General features: G+C 38.6%; 3 protein-coding genes across 5 annotated transcripts; 2 read left to right on the forward strand and 1 right to left on the reverse strand.

The window, feature by feature from the left end:
* The first annotated feature begins 1,578 nt into the window (after window positions 1-1,578).
* LOC130163612 (leucine-rich repeat LGI family member 2-like) lies at window positions 1,579-7,146 on the forward strand. The gene is made up of 8 exons (XM_056367929.1): window positions 1,579-1,936; window positions 2,142-2,213; window positions 2,399-2,470; window positions 2,912-2,983; window positions 3,152-3,223; window positions 3,775-3,944; window positions 4,586-4,750; window positions 5,102-7,146. Exons 1-8 carry the CDS (start codon window positions 1,761-1,763, stop codon window positions 5,935-5,937), a joined length of 1,635 nt encoding a protein of 544 aa, XP_056223904.1. The 5' UTR covers window positions 1,579-1,760; the 3' UTR covers window positions 5,938-7,146.
* Window positions 7,147-7,774: 628 nt separating this feature from the next.
* Window positions 7,775-15,886, forward strand: LOC130166094 (coiled-coil domain-containing protein 149-like). Of its 3 annotated transcripts, none has more exons than XM_056371430.1 (13): window positions 7,775-8,013; window positions 9,654-9,815; window positions 9,966-10,004; window positions 10,503-10,610; window positions 10,807-10,923; window positions 11,709-11,881; window positions 12,081-12,153; window positions 12,333-12,417; window positions 12,621-12,768; window positions 12,887-12,963; window positions 13,076-13,111; window positions 13,298-13,363; window positions 13,458-15,886. In XM_056371430.1, exons 1-13 carry the CDS (start codon window positions 7,963-7,965, stop codon window positions 13,997-13,999), a joined length of 1,677 nt encoding a protein of 558 aa, XP_056227405.1. In that variant the 5' UTR covers window positions 7,775-7,962; the 3' UTR covers window positions 14,000-15,886. The 3 variants fall into 3 exon arrangements, with proteins under 3 accessions (XP_056227405.1, XP_056227407.1, XP_056227408.1); XM_056371432.1 differs by having other exon boundaries at window positions 13,076-13,108; XM_056371433.1 differs by lacking the exon at window positions 13,076-13,111 and having other exon boundaries at window positions 7,776-8,013.
* Window positions 15,584-18,078, reverse strand: sod3a (superoxide dismutase 3, extracellular a). Its single transcript, XM_056371434.1, has 2 exons — window positions 17,922-18,078; window positions 15,584-16,957 (listed from the first exon to the last, which is right to left on the reverse strand). The coding sequence occupies exons 1-2, from the start codon at window positions 17,942-17,944 to the stop codon at window positions 16,321-16,323; spliced, it is 660 nt and encodes a 219-aa protein (XP_056227409.1). The 5' UTR covers window positions 17,945-18,078; the 3' UTR covers window positions 15,584-16,320.
* Window positions 18,079-18,471: the final 393 nt, after the last annotated feature.

Consider the following 18,471-nt stretch of genomic DNA (forward strand, 5'->3'; position numbering starts at 1 on the left):
CAGAAGTTCTTCAATGTCTTTGTGATATTCTTTATCCTATTTAATTATTATTTTATCATTTTTTTAATACTTTAATTTCATGAATTTACTACATTGAGTGTGTAATTACTTGTTTCATGACTCCCAGTTCATCATGTTTTTACAGTTGTTTCTATTGTAATTTAAAAAGTGAAAATTGAAATAAATTATGACAAGTATAAGAAAAAGTGTCCATTTTGTATGTTTTATTAATGTGCACACCTCTGAAGAAACACACTTGTTTGTAATATTTTTCTCATTGATGTCATGCTTTTATTATACATTCTGTATAGTTTATTGTGTTTAATTAGAAATCAGTTGTGTAATTTATGTGTAATTGTTGAAAAGTAAAAGACAAATGAACAAAAGGAACATTAGCACACTGTAGGGTGATCTAATTTTTCCATATCTACTTTTCCCAAATTACACACTTTAAAGCTCCTTTGTGTAAGATTTGTGTGTAGGAAATGTATAACTTTAACTCCAGCCTGGGGAGACACAAGAATGAGATGGGATAAAATTCTATAAACAAAACCGAAAGTTGCCAAGATAATTTAAACAGCAGTTATAATCACATAAAAACTCAGACAGCAGCTTTAAGATATGAAAATTAGGACAGAAAAACTTAAAACACACATCATACTTTTCCCTTTGTCACCACAACTGTAACTTGTTCAGAGGAAGACTCGGGGTTGGTGATCAGCAGCTTCCCTCTGGTGGTACACTCATGTAACAACAGCACACAGACCACTACACGACTCTATGCTTTGGTCCACTCTAGTGCTTTTTTCAAATAGACAGAGGAAAATACTTTTCTATTTTCTAGATAATGAATACATCAGTTATGGACAAGTAACTGAGGCCTCATTAGAAAATGTTATTGCCTTTGTAAGAGTTAAAAGTTCAACATGATCCTTGATACATTGGATGGCACCAAAGTTTAAATCAAATATTTTATATAAAATATATTATTATATTACCATACCATATTCTGTAATAATCGTTGTTACTGTACTATTACCATTAAGTCTGTTTAGTGGTGTTGTGCTCATGTTACAGTAATGGTACCTTAATGTACCATTATAAATACGTCTATTTATTGGATAGCAGAATGACCACTCCAACTAGATTCTCTGCCTATTTGACTTTTTGGGCCTGATGTACACAGTGTGTTTTCATTCATCATTATTGACATCTTTAGAAAAAAGACCAGCTGTTCAGCTTTGGAGTTACGATGTGATCTGGATTTCTCTTCTTTGGGTCTTTCTACTGATGAAGTCACATTACTGTATCATGCAGGATATGAGCTAAGTTGTACATGGCCAACTTGCACTTAACAACTCTTACCATTCTCCATGGTGCTGGACTAATTACTTTATTCATGCCATATTTGTATTTTAGTATCGTTGTGGTTCACTGATATATCCAGTTTAAAAATGACTTGTTATAATATTAATTTAAATAATGATTAAATACATACGCAGGTTCATTTTAGTGCCCTCCCTACAATAGCTACCATTGCTTTTAGTGACGAGACGGCGTTTTTGTTTTTTTTCTAGCACGGCGCGAAGCCGCAGCAGTCTTCCAGGGCGCCGCTGTAGCCGTATCAGCCTGTGTCAGGGCTTTTCCACTGTAGTGCTGCATTTTGATGTCGCCCAGGCGGATAACATAAGCTGCTGCTAGCACTGACCTAGCTCTCATTTATTTATTTTTTTACTGTTTATTAATGTTGAAGAAGCAGAATGACATCTACTCAACAGTGGCTACTCGCCGGGTTTGCGCTTCTTTATATTTCTGGAGCAGTTGAATCCAAAAGGAATTTTAAATGTCCTTCAGGATGCTCCTGCTCCAAGGAGACGATCATCTGCGTCGGTGCTTCACAAGTCCCACGGACCATACCGAATGAGATCAACTCACTGTGAGTAACAAATCCTATTTCTTCAGACAAAGTAGGATTGTTTCTTCAATGTGGCAAAAGACAATCAGTGCTGCATTCAGGGAGTCCATTTACTTGCTGCCCTGTGCCTCCCTGCAGAGTTGGCACTTGGTGTGTCTGGTACAGAGTGTTGTGATGACCCAACCCTGAGTTTGACTGATGATTTTGTATGTGCTTCTTCCAACAGGAGTATGGTAAATGGATCTATTGCTGAAATTACAGAGGGGATGTTTTCACTAATGCCTTCTCTTCAGCTGTTGTAAGTGCATTGATTAACTGGTGAATAGTGATTAACATTTAAGAGCTTAGCTGGTGTTGTAGACAACTAAACATACATGAACAAAAGACAGTAGATGGATTGTCAATTATACAAACTTTTTATTTCTTCTGTCTGTCATAGTAAGATGTAGTTTTTACATTTTTTTATTTGTTTTTTCTTTACAGACTTCTAAATGCAAATTCTTTGACCACAATCAAAGATGATGCTTTCTCTGGTCTTCCACATCTAGAATATTTGTGAGTATTATTCAGCAGACATACTGCTTTCTTACTGAAACTGACCAAATGACATCATGTATTTTGTATTTGCCATATATATTTTTTGCAGTTTTGCATGCAGAGCCTACAGTCACTCTCATATACATAACAGCAAACTTGAATATACCACATGATTAATAATTATGTTAAAGAAATTTGTTACATCATGCTGCAAATACAACTGCAGACCATCACTTTAATTACTCAAAGCATCATCAATACCAATCTGCTCATGACCAAAACTGTCCAAACTGCCCCAGCACCCCCACCAATAAGAAAAATAACAAGACACATACACAAAGACGTTTGTCTTCCCAGTATCTACAGACGAATAAACATTTATGACATTACACAACGTGATCATTTACTTCTTCTGCTGGTCCATGGTGATAAACTACAGTTTTATTATTCATTGAACAGGTTCATTGAAGGAAACAAGATCGACACTCTCACCAAAAATGCCTTTCGTGGTCTACGAGATTTGACTCACCTGTAAGTCTGTTATCATTCTCTCCACCAATCAGAAAAGAGATATACACTTAAAGCTCACAGTGGGCAGCACCTGCAGTACTGGCATCTAACTATTTCAGCGGTGAACTAATGTTACAACATAGAAATGACAGAAGTGTGTGTTTTTTTTGTGCTGTGCCTTTGGTTTAGCTCCCTGGCCAATAACCAGATGAGGTTTCTGCCAAGAGATCTCTTTTTTGACTTGGATTCGTTGCTAGAACTGTGAGTAAGCAGTTGTGGTGTCAGCAGTGTGTGTGTGTGTGTGTGTGTGTTCTTTTTCCATACTGTGCTGTAAAGTGAAGCTGACTCATGCTGTGCTTTGTGATTGGCTGCATTAAATCCCACAAGAATGAAATGGACAGCAAAAGTATTAAGTTTGTTTCTTCTGTCCACCTCAATACTGTTGCTTGGTTCTGTGTGTTCTGCCAAAAGTGTTTATCACATAAACCGTAGGTAAAATATTTCACAGACATGTCAAACAGTCACTCAGTACAGTTCATATTTTGTAGATGGAAGGTTTTTTTGTGCAGCACTATCATCTGGATCATCATAATTAATTTTGGCTGTCATGTAATATGTATAAATTTGAGCTTCACTTTGTTGGGTCACACCTTAAATCACTCACCGAACTGTCTTGAGCCTTTGTCAATCTTTCTCAATCTTCTGCTCTTATCAATAAAAGACATTTTGCATATTTTAGCGTTTCTTCCAGTAAATGTGTCCAAACTGATTTTGTAAATGTTAATGACTCTCTCTCTGCCTCTCTGTGTCAGGGACCTACGAGGCAACTCTTTCCAGTGCAGTTGTGAAAACAAGTGGCTGATGACATGGCTGAAAAACACGAACGCTACGGTATCAGATGTCTTCTGCGCAGGGCCCAGTGACATGAAGGGCAAGCGGCTCAGTGACCTTCCTATTCCACCGGGCGAGTGCATCTCCACGGGTAAAATGACGAGTGCACCATCAAAGGCATTTAGGAATAATCTCGGGCACGGCTAAACATGTCGTAAAAGAAAGACAGAAGAAATCAATTAACTGTTGAATAATTAAACAGGAACCCACCATGCACCATTCTGGACTAAAACAAACAGGCTCCAGGCCTGCTGACATTTTTACATACACATACATATATATATATACACAAATACTCACACATACACACACATAAATATATAATCAAAAATACATAAAGGGCAAATATGGAACAAATTATAATACCTTTTTTTTAGTCTCAACTATTTGAAAATGTTTACCAAAATATTGTGGTGTAGCTATTACATCATTTCCTATTTCTCAGTTATATTGCCTCATCAGATTATAAGTAAAGAAACAACAGAATGCCAGTTCATGCTTAATATTACTATATTTTTATTAAACATTTATTTATAAATTTATTAGTTTATTATCTACAAGTTTTGTTCTCTCCAAATGTGAACTTTAAAAATGACATGTTGATAGAAATTGAGATTGAAAGGTTTACCCAGCCCAGCATGAAAAATGTAACTGAAGCAGTGAGGTCCTGACTGTCCACTATTTCACTTTGTCAGCAGACTAACAGTGGTTGTTTTTGTCTGCATCTCACAGACTTTGTGCGTCATCAGTCCATTCCTATTCAGTCCATGTCAGCAGACATATTCTCCTTTAAAGAGGACATCTACGTGGCGATGGCTGCCCCGAACTCCAACAGCTGTGTGGTCATGGAGTGGGATCACATTGAAATGAACTTCAGAAAATTTGATAATATCACAGGTTTGACAAACCCACCCTAAATCTTTTTTTCAACAGATAAAGCAGGTGATATTCTGTATTCTTCCATTGTCCATAAATCCCATCAAAAGCCCAAACCAACAATGAATTGGTGCTACAGACAAGTTTTCCTGCCATGATACAACTTAATCCCCTATAACAACAGATTTACACATTGTTTACTTTGGTCTTTTGTTGGGTTCTTTGATTGCCAGCATTATCCTTAACGGTAAATTTGTAATTAGCCTTTCTGTTACATAAAAAAATGAGATTATTGACTTAATGTGAGTTAATAATCCACTCTAATGTCATTTTCTGTGTTGTATTACCACTGACAAATTTTTTCCCCTACAGGGAAGTCTGTTGTTGGATGCAAGTCGGTCCTGATTGACAACCATGTCTTGATAATTGTCACCCAGCTCTTTGGCGGCTCCCACATTTACAAGTTTGATGATCAACAGAACAAGTTCACCAAGTTTCAAACTATTGAGGTCTTCAACATCTCAAAGCCAAATGACATTGAGGTCTTCCAAATAGATAGCGATTGGTATTTTGTGATTGTGGACAGCTCCAAGGCAGGACTGTCAACGCTGTACAAGTGGACCAACCAACCTGACCGCAACGAAACAGGTTTTTACTCCTACCAGTTTCTCCATGAGTGGTTTCGTGACACAGATGCTGAGTTTGTCGAAGTGGATGGGAAGTGCTACCTCATCTTAGCCAGTCGGTCTCAGTCACCAGTCATCTTCCTGTGGAACAAAAGCACCCTGAAGTTCATACTTCACAGTGAAATCCCAAATGTCGACGACGTGGTGGCAGTCAAAGCTTTTCGGGAGGAAGATGAGTTGTATCTGGCCTTGACATGCTACATCGGTGACTCCAAAGTCCTCAAATGGACCAATAAGCAGTTCACTGAGGTGCAGGCTCTGCCCTCTCGAGGAGCGATGATCCTCCAACCTTTCACCTTCACAGACAGACACTATCTTGCTCTTGGCAGCGATTACTCTTTCACACAGATCTACCTCTGGGATGTGGAGACTAAAACCTTCCACAAGTTCAAGGATATTTATGTGCAGTCACCTCGGTCATTCACAGTCGTGACCACTGACCGGAGGAATTTCATCTTCTCTTCCAGCTTAAAGGGCAAATCAATGGTTTTTGAGCATATTATTGTAGATTTGAGCTTATAGTGCCTATAGCAGAATCATTCCTAATCACAGTATGAGTTGGTCACTCAGATCAACATTGCGCGTATGCTACAAAGGAGTCTCAAACGCTGTATATCTTCCTTATGCAACTAGATAAAACTTTCTTGGTTTGAGACAAACATTTTTTGGAAAGTTTCTCATATGCATTTCGAGCAATTATGGTGGTACAATTAATAACAAACCTCAAGTAATTAACTTAAAACTGAAGGCTGACAGAAATATAAAACAATGGCAACATTTGATATGTTAACAGCATGAAGATGATTTTAATTACATACTATATCTTAAGAGGTGCTGGCTTTTATTTATTTCAGTTCTGCTGAGCTAATGGGTGTCCACTCTAACTATGACGACCTGGGAGCATAACCTGGTCACCCCACACAGGTAGTAAAGAAGTGGCCATTGATGTGAAAGTTGTTTACCACTGCAAGCTAAACGGTTACCCTAAAATGCTCTAAACTCTGTAAGTGAAGTGATTTGTTTGAAACAACTGAGCAGCCAGTGGAGATTTTGAAGCCATCTAATCCCGGTAACTCTTATGAGTGATGATTTAAATGTGCATGATGCAGAGGTTTTCTTATTTACCAAAATTACAGCAGAATGTAAATAAAATGAGCTTTAAGTGCACAACATTTATAACAAGCTACTGTATTAACAGAGTGCCTGATTAGTGGTGAAACTAAATATAATTTACTCCTAATTCCTATGCAAAATGTATGATACTAAGTGTTGCTACAATCACAAGGATAGTTGTGAGCTGTTATATAACTTGAAATGATATTTACATGGTCTTAAGCCATAAAGGTGTGCTCTTTTCTTTACTGATCTTTTGATATTTTTCATGCACTGTACAGATTTAATTACAGTCTGTTGGGCTTGGAACATTTCACATAGCAAAGGCATGATGTGCAACTTGAGCCATGGTCTTTCACAACTGTCAAACTGCTGAATTCATCAAATGCTAACAAGATTTGAGGAAGAAATCTGTTTTTGTTGGGATTTCAGATTTCTTGAAAAAGACAGTAATGCCTTCATCCCCTATGTCCTACCTAATAATGATGTGTTTATTTTCCACTTTGCTACCCTTTGGCAATGAGGAAGAACAGGTCTTTTACACAGCGCTACAGCTACAGCCTTCCGTCCTATGTAAGAATGAGTTTGTGGAAATGCATTAAAGAACATTTAACCACATGTGGTGTAATCATTTGTTTTTTACTCAGTCCTCCATTCTTGTCAGGCAGTGAAACGTGGCAATCACACAGACCGTCTCATGTTTGAAATTGATAGTCATGTCTGAGACAGCATTTTCTTTCAACTGCAACAAAGGGCAAATGACTAAAACACATGGTTTATTTGAGAGGGTGTCTGTGTGTTCACCACATACTTGGGAAAGATCTCATAGACATACAGGTATTAGCCAGAGGGTGATACATATACATCACATGACAGTATCAAAGTGGATGAGAATATCACATAAACTATTAAATAAATAACCTAATTGGCTTTACCTCAAGATTTGAGTTATATATGCTCAAAGGAAAGTGAAAATTCCCAGTAGTGTAATAAATAAACTGACATCTTGCCAAAATCTGTGAGGATGGGGACAAAATCAGAATAAATTATGCAAATCGTTATATCAATATATATCAATCTACTTTTACTATTATTGTTTTATCATCTATCATTTTAGCGATTAATCTTCCAGTCACGAGATATGAGATTATCCCAGTAAGATATTACGTATGAAACAGGACCACGAGTCTTTTTGGAATTAAGTGCGAATATTGTTCCTGGTTTTACTCGGGGTCTCCAAATGCGTCGTGACGCCTCTCTGACGTCGAGACAGACGGAAGTGATGCAGGTCGCGTTCCTCGATCAGTTAATCCGTTTTGATGCAAAATGTCTCTGAACTCAACACAACTAACATGGTGACACGTACGATCTGAAACTCACCTTGTGTTACTACTGGCCTGTTGTTGCGTTTGTTTTTCTGTAACACGGAGGAACATGGATCCTTCCCGGAGGAGCGAGAGTGACTGGCAGGGGCTGGTCAGTGAGGTGAGACTGGAAAGACGTAGAGAGGGGACAGAGTAAAAAAGCGTGAGCATGTTACTCACTAACCTCCGCTAATGTTGGGAGAAATGTCTTATACTCTGAACCATTATACCGATAGTGAACGTGCGTCGTTTTAAACCCTTTAAATTCCATGTGTCCATGTCTCTTGTTTGACGCACAGACAGTTAAAATATATGGTCCAGATTAAACTGAGCAAACAGGATTAATTCTCAGCTCACTCTGTGGAAAACGAGGAAGTAGATTCAAAAACAAAAAAAAAAACCTTTTCCCCTTGTACCTGCAGAGCCCCGTGTCTTACTGAGTTAATGGTATGTACAACAACATGCACCACACTGCAGGTGTATTGACTTTTCATAGATAATCCGCAATCATCAATACATTTAGATGACTGTTGTGGAAAGTAACGAAGTGTATTTACTCAAATCCTGTAGCTAAGTACAATTTTGAACTACTTGTACATTACTTGAGTATTTACTTTTAATGCTAGCTTACTCTACGTGTCTACTCCACTACATTTAAGAGAGAAAATTTATCTGGCATTTGAGTTTCGCCCATTTGTCGATTAATCAATTAGGTAGCATTTGTGGCTCTTGGACATTTGTAGGCGTCACCATGTGCTTTGTGAATTTGTGACAGGCACCTTCAATTGTTTTTGTAGACATAACAACTAAATCGATCATTTGAGAAAATAATGGTCGGATGGATAGGATGAGTAAAATAACTGTTAGTTAGTCCTGTCTGAAAGCTGGAGATACTTGTCACTTTGCAGATTAACATTTTACACATGATCAGTTTATAAAACCTGATGCTTTGTTACAGGTTGAACAACAGTATATGAAATAGTTAAATTTAGTCCCACTTCAACCCACAAAATCTGTTTATATATCAATACATCACTACTGCTGATTTACTAGTATAATGGTTTAACAAGGTTGGAGGACTTGTTGACATATTGAATAGTTTTGCTTCTGATACTTTAAACTGCTTTAACTCCATTTTGCTGATAATACTTATGTACTTTAAATGCAGGAGTTTTTTTTTTAAAGGGGTACTTATTGTGTGATTAGTTAATGATCTCCCCCATGTCTATATACATACACTGATCGATTAGTTGATCGACAGAAAATTGATTGACAGCGGCCCTGATAATGATTAATCATTTAATTTACAGAGCACAGATGTCAAAACATTCTCTTCCCTCAGCTTCCAAGACTTGAGAGTTAAAGTTGTGAAGTTAAAGTTAAGTTGAATATCTGTAGTTTTTGGAAGACAACACTTTGGGTTCTGGGAAATTGTGTTGGGCATTTTTTACAATTTTCTGACACAATAAGTTAAATGATTAATCAAAAGCATAATTGTCTCGTCTCTCGTCTCGTCGTCTCCCGCTTATCCGGATCCGGGTCGCATAATTGTCAGATTAATTAATAATCATTAGTTGCAGCCCTAAACAAGAGATATTCCTACTTTAACAGATGTCATGATAAACATCACCATCATCAGAAGAAGTTTTTCATATTGTCTGCATTGCTTCATTACATTCTTGAATTAATCTTTCACTGTTCACTTAACAATACCTCGGTCTTTTGTTCCTTTTATTACAAAACATTTGTTCCTTCATGCAGTTTCTAATTTGCAAGCGGAAGCTGGAGAGCAAGAAGGAAGCTCTTCTGATTCTGTCTAAGGAGCTGGACACCTGCCAGCAGGAGAGGGATCAGTACAAGCTGATGGCCAACCAGCTCCGCGAGCGGCACCAAGGCCTCAAGAAGAAGTACAGAGAACTCATTGTAAGACATCTCTGTGGGCTGCACCAGGACGGTCACATCATAAGCTTCATAATAGGCAGCAAAATGGAGAATAAAAAGTGGCCTTGCCCTCTATTAAATGTTGGAGATGTTATATTTAGTGACAGTTTCCTTTGTCTTTATTACTAATAGGATGGAGATCTCTCTCTGCCTCCGGAGAAGAGAAATCAAGTAAGTGATTTTAACCTACTAATCTTCGTTCATTACTGTCTAACAAACTGCTGCAAACTGCTACTGCACACAAATACTGCAGAAATTCAGTAGGGTCAGTAATGTGCACACACACCGCTTGTGTTTATTTAGGTGGCTGGTTTTTATTTTTTTATACATAAAACTTACCCAGTAGATGAGGGGATGATGACAGTTTTGAACCATGGTGAGTCCAGATGTTTCTGGATGGAGCACCTTTGCTTTGTGCACAGTTCAGCAATACAAACCGACAGTTTTTAATTCATCATTGCCTGTGGGTGGAGAGCAGTTCCTGCCAGTGTCCATACCAACTCTGCTCTTCTGTTGTAGATTTAAGATTAAAAAAAAAAAAAAAAGGATGGGGAAAATGTTTTCATTGAACCTTTGTACTGCACAGATATGCACTCCTTGTATATTTTTCCTCTGACAGCTGACTTAAACCTGGGTTGTCTCCCTCGTGTGACCTCATGTCTCCTCCAGGTGAATTTAGCCCAGCTATTGAGAGACTCCAGAGAAAAAAGTAATCAACTTTCTGAGGAGGTGAAGGAGCTGAAACAACGGCTGGTGGAAGCTCAGGGTGATAACAAGGTAGCAGGTTGTAATTTGTAACCATCAGAAGTCTCCAAGTATTAGTTTATAATCTACCTTAGATGCATTTTTATTCTTGAATATATCTCCAGCATATCCAGTATTTGATCAGAACAGCAGTATCATGCTGTGTGCTCAATGCAGGAAAACAACGGACAATTTAACAGACTCCTGCTGGGTCTTTCTGTTCCTGCAGCTCCTACGAATGACCATCACCAAACAGAGGCTGGGAGACGAGGAGGTCGGCGCTCGACACTTTCCCGCACATGAGCGAGAAGATCTGGTCAAACAGTTAGAAAGAGCCAGAGAACAGGTGACGGCTGAGGCCCCGAGGACCGCTCTTTAATATCTGTCCTTTCTTTTCAGTTGCAATAGTTCAGCGTATTCAGGTGTTACTGGGTTAATGATTCGCAGTCAGTGGACGACAGTGTGACATTAAAGAACATCCTGTGTGATTTTGCAAACAAATGTACAATTGTTGAACTTCAAGATGGTTTTAATGTTTGTGACACCAAGAGTTCGGTTTTATATTCTTGCCTTGAATGATGCGGAGCGTCATGAGTGTAAACCTCCCACTGAGAGAGCTGACTTTTTTATAAATTCAGCTGTATCAAATCTTGGTCCTTTTGCTTGACAGAGAGATAAATTTGCTTATTATTGTGTAAAGAATGAGTCACATTTACCATGTTTTTCATTATTTAAGTTTCAGCAAGACTTTCAGTTACTTTAAGCAGATTTTCAACACATTTTTCATGAAAAAAAGCTGGAGACCGAGTAGTCCCCTTATGCAGGCACTTTGCAAACAGGCACAACTTTGTTCATTTATGACAGATTTATTGCCATAAATCTGTCATAAATAATTGAAGTTGTACCCATTGTTCCCATGATTAGACAAGATATGATAATAGGTGACAAATATTTGAGGCAAGAATGAAACGGGCTACATATCGTGTATGTGGAACTGTTGTTTTCATCAAATAGTGAAAAATACACACAGATATGAGAAAATTAGATATTAAACCTTTGAAGATAAACAGTGCTATCTGCAGATGACATCACAGTGTCTGTACTCACACAGTGTGTTTTGTGTTGCTGTAGAACGAGGTGCTGGAGCACAGCGTGAAGTCGCTCACAGACGAGCTTCAGGATGTCCGAGCAGAGCGAGACGTGTTTCAGGAGAAGGCTCATCGTCTCAACGTGGAAATGAACCACATCGTGGGCAACGATGAGATTCGAATCCTAGACATAGATGCACTCTGCATGGAGAACAGGTTCGTTACTCTTTTTTAAAAAAAAATACTTTACCGTCACCCCGGTTATATGAGAGTCTCTGCGGCAGCGTCCACAGCTGCAGGAACAGTCTGAGTAAGTCCCACTACTTGACTAGTTCAATGAAATAATGTGTATTTTAGGATTTTATTGACTTTTTTTTTCGGAATCTGGGATTTTGATAAAAAATATTTCTTCCAGGTATTTGCACGAGCGCCTCAGTCAACTTCAGGAGGAGGTCAACTTGCTCAAAACAAATCTGGTGAAGTACAAGGTGGCTACATTTTTAAAATGTAAAATTATGTTTTATAATAGTTTCTCAATTCCATAAAAGAAGAAGCCATGTAACTTTTTTTTATTTTACAAAATTAAAACTGTGGATTTGTTTTATGAATTTTAATTTCTTCCTCGGAAACAAACCTGATGCTCACTAATGCCTCCCTCTGCAAACAGAGCGCCCTGGAGTGTAGGAAAAACTCTAAAATCTGTGGCAAAGCCAACAGCAGTGCTCTCACAGGGGTGCTCTCTGCCAAACAAGGTCAGAAGGATCATATTTTCAAAACCCTCACGCTTCACTATGCACAATGTGACAAAATACTGCACCATGTAAACATTTAAACGTGTGCTGAAGAAAAGGAATCTGTTTCTCTAAACTCTTAAATTGAAGGTAGTAGTTTGTACCTAAACTGTGACTGATGATGGTGTTTGTGTGTTTGTGTGTTTGTGTGTTTGCGCGCACAGTGAAGGAATTGTTGCTCTCTGAGGAAAACGGCTGCAGTTTGCCGGTGACTCCTCAGTCCATCTCAGACCTCAAGTCTCTGGCCACAGCTCTGCTGGAAACCATCCACGAGAAGAACATGGTGATTCAGCACCAACGACAGATCAACAAGTACTCACATTTATTCTTGACACTTTCTTCCTAAACGTTTCTTTAAGGTCGTAATTTGTGGATGTTGGGCAGAACTCATGCATGTCTGTCTTTAAGTCTTTCTGTCTTTTGTCTTTAGGATTCTTGGAAATCGAGTAGCAGAGCTGGAGAAGAAACTAAAAACACTAGAGATATCTGGATTATGGAGCCTGCCAGGTGGATATAAATCGCTTGATATATTTAAACAAATATATAAATATATATATACTGCACTCTAATTCACCTTTCTTATCGTCTTCTTTGTCCTTCTGCTTCTTGCTACCTGGAGGCCTGACTTATAATGTGTCTCTGGGAATTTATGGTAGTATGTCCCCCTATCTATTAACTACTTTTTTAACCTCTGAACTTCACCTTCTTCCATAACTTCTCATCTGCCTACATTACATTTACTCATCTATATCCAATCCAGCAGTTTTAAGTAGTGGTATACAGATGATTATTTTAATCATATTTATTGGAGCTTACTTTGAGTAATATTTTGTCACGACAGGAGGAAAAGACACTATCATCCTGAGCACTCAGCAGGCTGAGTCACCAGAGTCTCCTGTACAGGAAGGTGAATATTCAGTGCAACTACACCTCTATGAGTCTGCAGCTATCTGTATTCAATCAGTATTTCTTGAATGTTACTCTTCTATCTATTCTTACAGCTGACAAGGGGCCTGCAGATATACCTGCTGAGCAGCAGAGCTCCCCCGAGGTTCAAAACCAAGACGGTGACTCACAAGTTGCATCAGCTTTTCAGGAAGAGACTCCACCACCATCCAGCGTGGAGAAGCCCCAGCAGAACCCTTCACACCATGAAGGGCCTCACACAGAAATACCAAACAACCACATAGAGACCACAGTGGATTTAACTGCTTTAACACTAGAAGAGGAGTGTCTGAGTGATTCCCTTCCCACGGTGACAGATGTGAACACACCCCGTCCTTCAGACCCCCACCACTTACCGCTAACTTTAGACAGCTCAGACCCTGGAGGAGGAAGAGGGGATGAGGCAGATGAATACACTGAAGTGGTTGAAACTGTCGAAACTGAGTGTATTATCACAGAGGAAAACAGTGGTGCTGCTACGCCCGACACTGTCTCTAATGTGGCTGCTGAGGAGCAGCAGGAGGACGACGACGCCCGGCCCAACCAGGAGACAGAGCTTTCAGAGGAGACAGATGTTTGTGTTTGTCAGGAAATCTGACGTCTTCCAGGAGCTGCATCAGGAGAAAATTTAAGAATAATTACAAATAATGGATTTATTACATAATGATACTTTATTTATTTTTATGAATAATGAAATGAATAATGTGTGTCAAGACTGAGCTGCTAGGATCAACAGATGATTTGTTATTGTGTTTCAGTGGCCTCGGCATGAAATTTCATGGTTGTCTAGAAGAAAAAAAAATCCTTAAACTGATTATAGTCCCACCTTTTAACCTCATTAATCATACCACATGGCCAACAGTATGTGGACACTCAAACAATACAACCAAATGTGATTGTTGAACATCTTATTCCAAAGTTATGGCCATTAATGTGCTGCTCTAACAGCCTGAACTGTTCAGGGAAGGATTTCCACAGGAAAATGGCTAAAGAGATTTGCTCCCATTGAGCCAGAGAACTGGTGTGGCTGGGCATTAACAGTTTGTGATGTAGTTTATCCAAAAAGTTGTTGGTTTGAGGTCAGAACTCTGTGAAAGCCATTCAGGTTCTTCCACACCAAACTCATCAAACCATTTCTTTATGGATGTCACTTTGTGTTTAGCGTCACTGTCAAGTTGAAACAGGGAGAAGGATCTTTCCTGAACTGGTGGAAGCTGCACATTCTGTGTCAGAGGTGTGGAGTGGAGAATCTGTGAAGTAGCGAACGAGGGCTATGAAACTGTGGCTGGAACACAACACAGGTGTGAAGATTTAGATTTGTCTGCATTCGATCATTAAAGATCATTGACTTTAGTTGTGCGAATCTTAGTTCTGACTCAGAGACTTTAAGTTTAAGGAGAATGTAATTTGCATTATGTTTCTGCTGTTAACTCTCCAGTGGGACACTGATTCAGATTTTGTTTTACAAGGAAATTATATTAAAAATTAAAAGAGGGAGAAAGTGCAATTGCTGCTGTCAGTTGACCATCAACAGAATGCCCATGTTTCCCCCTTGACATTAAATAAACCAACCATATTTTATAAAACACTGTATCAACAAGTAGACGTTCCACTGTTGTGAACAATATTTAAGCCAGGCAGTTTTCTTCTCAGCTGTGTGTGTGTGTGTGTGTGTGTGTGTGTGTGTGGGGGGGGGGGGGGGTCCTGGAGACACCTACTGTAGCAGGAATTACCACAGAGGTGGTTTTGAATAATTTGGCAGGTGGTTATATGTCTCTCCGTCTGTGGACAGATGTTTGTCAGTGGGACACTGTTATAACTGTGCAAGATACAGTCATGTGCATTGCAGTTGACATCAAAATGAAGGTCTAGTTGGAGGATGAGCTTGGTCCAACCCATGAGTAATGGCTAATGTAGTACTGACGACTGAATACTGATGGGAACCTCAACATGTCGCAACTGGAGAGATCCCATCTCAAGATGATCTCTAGTTTCTTTCTGCAAACATTATACAAATGTTTCCAAACAGATTCTGTCTAGAAACTTTTAAGTTTTTTTTTTTTTTTTTAATTAAACATCTCTAAACAAGTTTTTGTTTTTTGAATCATGAAAGCACAATATTAAGAAAGCTATATAAAATCCTGCATGACAATATACAATTAATTGATTAAAGAGAACTGCATTTTCTATTTTAATCCATGCTTTTATTCCTTAACAGACATTTTTCAAAGCAAATATTTGATGATTTACCACATGATTTGTCAGTTGACACTGAACAAACAGATCTTAGTTTAGAATATATTATATATATACAGAATGTATTAGTCTGTAACACACTGAAGCCACATCTAGATTACCAGCACTGATATCTTGTGTTTTTGTAACTCAGCAGATAGTAATTACATAGAGACATATGTGTTTTCTGTAAGTGTTGAATGTGTACAAATGTGGATTTATTTCTGCAAAATAAATAATTTTCAACTACTGTTTTTGGAAAAACTGTATTTTAAGTATAAAATCCAAAACAAGAAGCAGTTTTCATCAGGATTTGATATATTGTGACACACCGCCCTGAATGTAAAGTTTGATACAGTATGTAATGCAGAATGTCTATTTTTGTAAGGTTTCATGCAAGGAGTCTAACTTAATGGGTTTTAGAAGAAAAAGCAAAGAATCACCAAAATCAAGAATACATCCTTTGGGAACCATGGATGTCTGAACCAAATTTGGTGGGTCACGTTCTTAAGGCAAGTTTCCACTACATCTAATAAGCTACTGTTGAATGTTTGGAAAGTGGTGATGTGATTGAGTCATTGATTTTTCTTAGTATCAGACACAGAATACAACAGATACAATGACTGAATGAATACAAAGGCAACATCTGTGAGCTGATTAAAAGTATACAGCATTACTCTACTCTTAATTTCTCCTCAGCGGCCTGTTATTCTGCTTGTTGTACATGTTCCAGAGAGTAGGAGAGGAAATCCCGATAATGCAGCAGCCAAGCCTGCGGCCTGCATTTCCATGCAGCAGGCTCCCGGCATCTCCACCACGCCCTAAGTCATCTCTCTTTTCATGGACCACCACCGCTCTTCCGATCACAGAAAGCTCTTTGAACAGTGTTGCATCAGATTCTATCAACGTAATGATTTTTCCTTCCTGGGGCTCAAAGTTCCCAAAGTCTCCCGGGTGGTTTGGATGATGTACACCGCGTGGATTGTAGTGGCCACCAGTGGAGTCACACCCCTGTCTCAGGTCTCCGTACTGATGGATGTGCACCGCTCTAGGCTCTGGATTACCCTCCGTGGGGAAGCCATTGAACCGGAGAAGGACTTTGAGTTTTCCATGAGGATAATCCTGTTTAAACAGCACCTGACCGTACACTTTGGGCAGACCCTCGGGTATTGTTGAGCTGGGTCTCATTTTGCACACTGCATACATGGTGCCATTGTGCTGCGAGACTTCTGGTGGAGCCAAAATGTCACTGTCAGCTGAGACACATTGTTGACAGACTGCCAGGAGAACCAAAAGAGCAATTTCCAATAGACGCACTGACCTGAAAGATATTAAAATTATTATGACAATGCATTAGATTAATAAACGAACAATAGGCTTTGCATGAAAATAGCAAGTAAAGTAAATGAGGAACAGTGACAGCAGCATTTAGAGCCTTTACTTAAATGGAAGAAAAAACACACTATATAAATATTTTGTTATAGGTAAAAATCCTGCATCACTCAATACACATGTATTGTCAGAAAAATGTACTTATGCATCAAAAACCCCTCTTTATATTTATATATAATATCTCCTTTCAGGAAGAAAGAATCATTATATTTTAGGAGCATTTTAATGTTGCTGGAGTTGCAGCTCATTTAAATACTTACTACATAGTTGGATGATTGATTACACTTTTATTAAAATCATCATATGTTTTATATGTAAAATATTCATCAAAAAAGAAAAACTTCCGTTGACAAAAATACATAATGGAGTTAAAGGTAAAATAATTCACTTTACAATGTGGTGGAGTGGAAGTATGACGCAGCTAAACAAGAATTACTAGTACAAGTACCTGTAAAGTACCTAAAATGTGTATTTTGGTGTGGTTTAATGTACTTTAGTAAATGCACCACCGTGAAAGTAGTTCAGTCAAAAAAGTGCAACCTTTACTTCAGAGTTTAACTATAGAGCAGCAGATATTAAGCTCCAGCACTTAAGAAAGGGCCCGTGTGACTGTTATTTCTCAACAAGGACAATATGCCCGTTATTGCATGTCACACTCCAATACTTGTCCATTTTGACACATTTAAAATGAATGCACAAAACATTAAATTAACTATACTGTATGTTTATGCCCTAACAAGAATAAGGGGAGAAATGCGACACTTGCAGACTGTTCTTACCACTGGAAAAACATGATGTCGCAGTGTTTTACCCTGTGTAAATAAAGTTAATTATCCCACACAGGCCAAAACGCAGAGACTTCAGATACCGTCATATAAGCTGAGTCCACTTACCCGTGAAAACGCATGGTCAGCATGAAAAAACGACGGGAAACCTGTTGGTAAAGAGTTTTCACTCTTGTTGAGTGGTTCCGTGTTTATCGTCTATGTTTCATAAGTGTTGTATAAGCGTGTCAGTGGGCGTTGCTTGTTGAGGGTGGAGCAGACCTTCACAGGACGCTGTCAGTCTCTTTTTCATCATGAAAGATTGATGGTGTGGGCTGGTTTTCACTTTTCATTGTTTTCTCCGTTTATGAGCGGCTGAACCTGTGTTTTTCAGCTCGTGTTGTAGGCTATTTGTAGTGTGAGCTGTTTGTTGAATAACCTTAGAAACTTTCCTGCCGTCCATTAGGCCTGGTCTAAACTCTCCTCTTAAGTAACTGCCCAGAAAACACATCTGAAGTCTATCATCTACAAAACGGGGGAAATTGACAGTTTTTGACAGAATGAGTTTGAATGTTAACTTGTGCTTCAGGGAATAATGATGGGCCTTTTGACAATGGCAATCAACTGATTATTTAATTAATTAAAAAAAACAAAAACAAATGCCTGATGTATTGATAAT

This window comes from Seriola aureovittata, chromosome 3, assembly GCF_021018895.1.
Source record: "Seriola aureovittata isolate HTS-2021-v1 ecotype China chromosome 3, ASM2101889v1, whole genome shotgun sequence".
Classification (NCBI taxonomy): domain Eukaryota; kingdom Metazoa; phylum Chordata; class Actinopteri; order Carangiformes; family Carangidae; genus Seriola; species Seriola aureovittata.

Bases quoted from the DNA above. Each gene is read 5' to 3' on its own strand.
- LOC130163612 (XM_056367929.1), top strand. From the start codon at position 1,761: ATGACATCTACTCAACAGTGGCTACTCGCCGGGTTTGCGCTTCTTTAT. The intron at 2,471-2,911 runs GTGAGTATTATT...TTCATTGAACAG, and splicing joins CTTCCACATCTAGAATATTT to GTTCATTGAAGGAAACAAGA. The intron at 3,224-3,774 runs GTGAGTAAGCAG...TCTCTGTGTCAG, and splicing joins TTGGATTCGTTGCTAGAACT to GGACCTACGAGGCAACTCTT.
- LOC130166094 (XM_056371430.1), top strand. From the start codon at position 7,963: ATGGATCCTTCCCGGAGGAGCGAGAGTGACTGGCAGGGGCTGGTCAGT. The intron at 9,816-9,965 runs GTAAGACATCTC...TATTACTAATAG, and splicing joins AGAAGTACAGAGAACTCATT to GATGGAGATCTCTCTCTGCC. The intron at 10,924-11,708 runs GTGACGGCTGAG...GTGTTGCTGTAG, and splicing joins TAGAAAGAGCCAGAGAACAG to AACGAGGTGCTGGAGCACAG.
- sod3a (XM_056371434.1), bottom strand. From the start codon at position 17,944: ATGCTGACCATGCGTTTTCACGG. The intron at 16,958-17,921 runs GTAAGTGGACTC...AATATCTTTCAG, and splicing joins CTGACCATGCGTTTTCACGG to GTCAGTGCGTCTATTGGAAA.